Source organism: Opisthorchis viverrini, assembly GCF_000715545.1.
Source record: "Opisthorchis viverrini unplaced genomic scaffold opera_v5_25, whole genome shotgun sequence".
In the NCBI taxonomy this organism is placed as follows: Eukaryota; Metazoa; Platyhelminthes; class Trematoda; order Opisthorchiida; family Opisthorchiidae; genus Opisthorchis; species Opisthorchis viverrini.
The window spans coordinates 2853225-2855999 of record NW_008751681.1 but is presented as its reverse complement, the minus strand read 5'-3'; the positions used below and the strand labels follow the sequence as shown (position 1 = coordinate 2855999).

The 2775-nt window shown below is 47.0% G+C and overlaps 1 protein-coding gene across 1 annotated transcript in view; it reads right to left on the bottom strand.

Annotated features, from left to right (window-relative positions):
• Nucleotides 1–392: 392 nt before the first annotated feature.
• T265_02188 (hypothetical protein) overlaps nt 393–2775 on the bottom strand; it is a gene marked incomplete at both ends in the record, with an annotated part of 11402 nt that continues 9019 nt past the window's right edge. Inside the window, one exon of the mRNA XM_009166362.1 lies at nt 393–922. Coding sequence (XP_009164626.1) covers nt 708–922 — 215 coding nt within the window. The remainder of the gene's footprint in view (nt 923–2775) is intronic.

The window sequence follows — 2775 nt, the reverse complement described above, 5'->3', positions numbered from 1 at the left end:
AAAAGCGGCTGTCACAGTGCTGATACTGAGAGAGGATGGTTTGCAAAAGCAATCAGTATTAGTGTGTTCCCGATGAATCCGTAGAAGACAAGGCCCCTCCCCGTCATAGGAGGCGTTTTTGCTATCAGTTTTGCTTCCAGCTGAGACCACCTTAGTTTTCCTGGAAGGTACTCAGTGCGATGTGGTGTCAATTGTTGATATCATATTGCTCTGAATTGTCGTAGGACAAAAAACTTACGGTTTCCAAAGTATTTCGAAATTTCTACTCAGTGAATAAGATTGTTGTAAATTACATTAACCTTGAAATGCTGGGTGCACACAGATTTTTCAAGTGTCCATCATAGCAACCACCTTACAAGGATTGCATTGGAAGTAAGCGTAATACACAACACTTCGCACTTCGTTACTGTTTATTCACGTCTGTGCCCCATGAGTTTACTCAGTTAGCATCTACTGCACACAAATTAAAAGTAGATACATTCTCACGCAGCAGAATGCACTTCTGCGTGAAAAAGTGTTCCCAGGTAAGCATGCACAGCTGTGAACAGGTCACTGGATTAGTAACCTTAGCTGCACCAACACAAAATAGCAAAGGATTTTCATTGTTACACTGTGCGAAGTCGACTGAAATAATAGGAAGTGTAACCACACTTAAGCGCCGGTGAGTTAAAAGGAGGTAACAGATCGCGACATTGCAAACATTTTTGTTATCGAGGTGAGTATTTTGGACAAGAAGCTTGGAAAAAGTTCTTTGACGAAACTCGGCACGGATTGCATACCTCGCACTTGGGTTGTGCATAGAATGGGGTTTCGATGATCAAAGTAGTACGCAACAGCTGTTCCCCGTTGATGCGACCTGTTCCGTCGGTTGCCTTTGAGCAAGTTTCAGACGAACAAGCTCTCGGATCAAAATCATATAGGCCTGAGATAGAATAAACAGAAATGCGTTGAGTTCAGCGAGGTAACAAACGATATGCAACAAACGCTGAAGGTTGTCTGTCTGTTCAAGGATGAGTGCAGTGCTCTCCTAAGAATGAGCCTCCCTCGTAGCAACCACTGCCCTAGTAACAAACCTGTCCGGAATATTTCAAACCTCTATATTGGCAAAAGGGTAACCAACTGACCCCTACCACTTTGTATGAAACGCAAACCTATTTGTTAGCCGAAAACATCATGTGCTTGTCAGCGATCCATTAAGCTATACTGGGGAGTGTCCCCACGACACTCACAGGGTCTCTCATATCAGGTTGGTCAATGGTTAGAGGTCTGACAAACACAGTCTCCTGGCCCTCCAGGTTGGGGTTTGGAACATGTGATGACTTGTTCCGTAGCAATGGTAGTGCTTCGCATTTCCCCCCAGACACCGCTGGCTTGCGGTTCGGCTTTTGAGCCAATGGTTTTGGTTGAGGACCCTGATCGTCCTACTGTTCAGGTGTGGGCGCCCTGACAGTATTCCAGCCCACGTACGTAAGGTTCGGATAAATCGCTTGACAACTGAGAGACTAGTATATCCGGATGTTAGACGAATTTACCAAAATCGTATTTTATAGTCTCTTCCAAAGGTTCCACCATCAGATGCGAACCAATACTGAGACGAGATTGTCGCCTATTTGCATATTGCTGAGAAAGAAAGAAAGCCGGTGATTTCCGAAGATTATTTCAGTTGATCCGTGTGACAGGGCCCCGGAAACCACCTGTCAGCAAAACCATCAAGCATAGGAATGGAACGACCATCTCGAATACAGCAAAACGCCCAGACTGGTGGGCTGAATACTTCAGGCAACAACTGTCGTGACCACCAGCTCACACTCATCTAGAGCCCACAGATGAAGTAGAACTCTGGACGGTGAACGCGGAGCCACTGACTGCATATGTACTCTCAAGCGTCACAGAGCTCCTGGTCCGGATGACCTCCCAACCGCATTGTTCAAAGACGGGGGTGAAGTCCCCAGTCAACGTTGGTCTGATCTGTTTTCTTGCATTTGGAAAAAGCAGTCTGTCTCAGACCACTGGGGGAATCGGTAATAGTGCCCGCGTAGTGAGTGTGGTAACCACAGGGGGATCAGCTTGACCCCGGTTGTAACGAGACTGTTGGCGTCAATTGTGCTTCGTCGCCTTACGGTGGCTCGCAAGATACTGACTCGAGAGCAGCAAGCGGGTTTCCGGCCTGGTAGGGGTCGCGTTGACCAAATTTTTGCACTGTGTCAGGTGCTAGAACAACGCCATATGTATAAGCGACCCACAATACTAGTATTTTCGGATTTCCGAGGCGCATTCGACTCGGTTGATCGGTCTGTTCTTCTTGAGACGCTCGCCCACCAAGGAATGCCCCGGAAGTTTGTAAACATAATACGCTCTTTGTATTCTCAGACTTCCGGACGTGTGAGAGTGTACGGAGAGCTCTCCAAAAGCTTCCGTACACAAAGCGGTGTCCGTCAGGGATGCCCACTCTCTCCATTCCTTTCTAACTTCGTGATCGATGAAATAATGAGACGAACGCTGGAGGGTCTCTAAAACCCTGCTGTTCAAATAGCCTGTGAAGCAAATTTCGTCGATCTGGAATACGCAGACGACATGGTTCTCATGTTCGAAGTGGAGGAAAAGGCGCAAGTATTCTTGGATGAACTGACCAAAGTCATCCCGTCCTTTGGTATGCATTTTGCACCCACAAAGTGTAAGGTCATGCTTGTGGACGTGCAGTCACTGAGCACACCACTTACAATCCAGCGAGAAGCACTGGAAGTTGTGGAGCGTTTTACGTATCTTGGAAGTTGT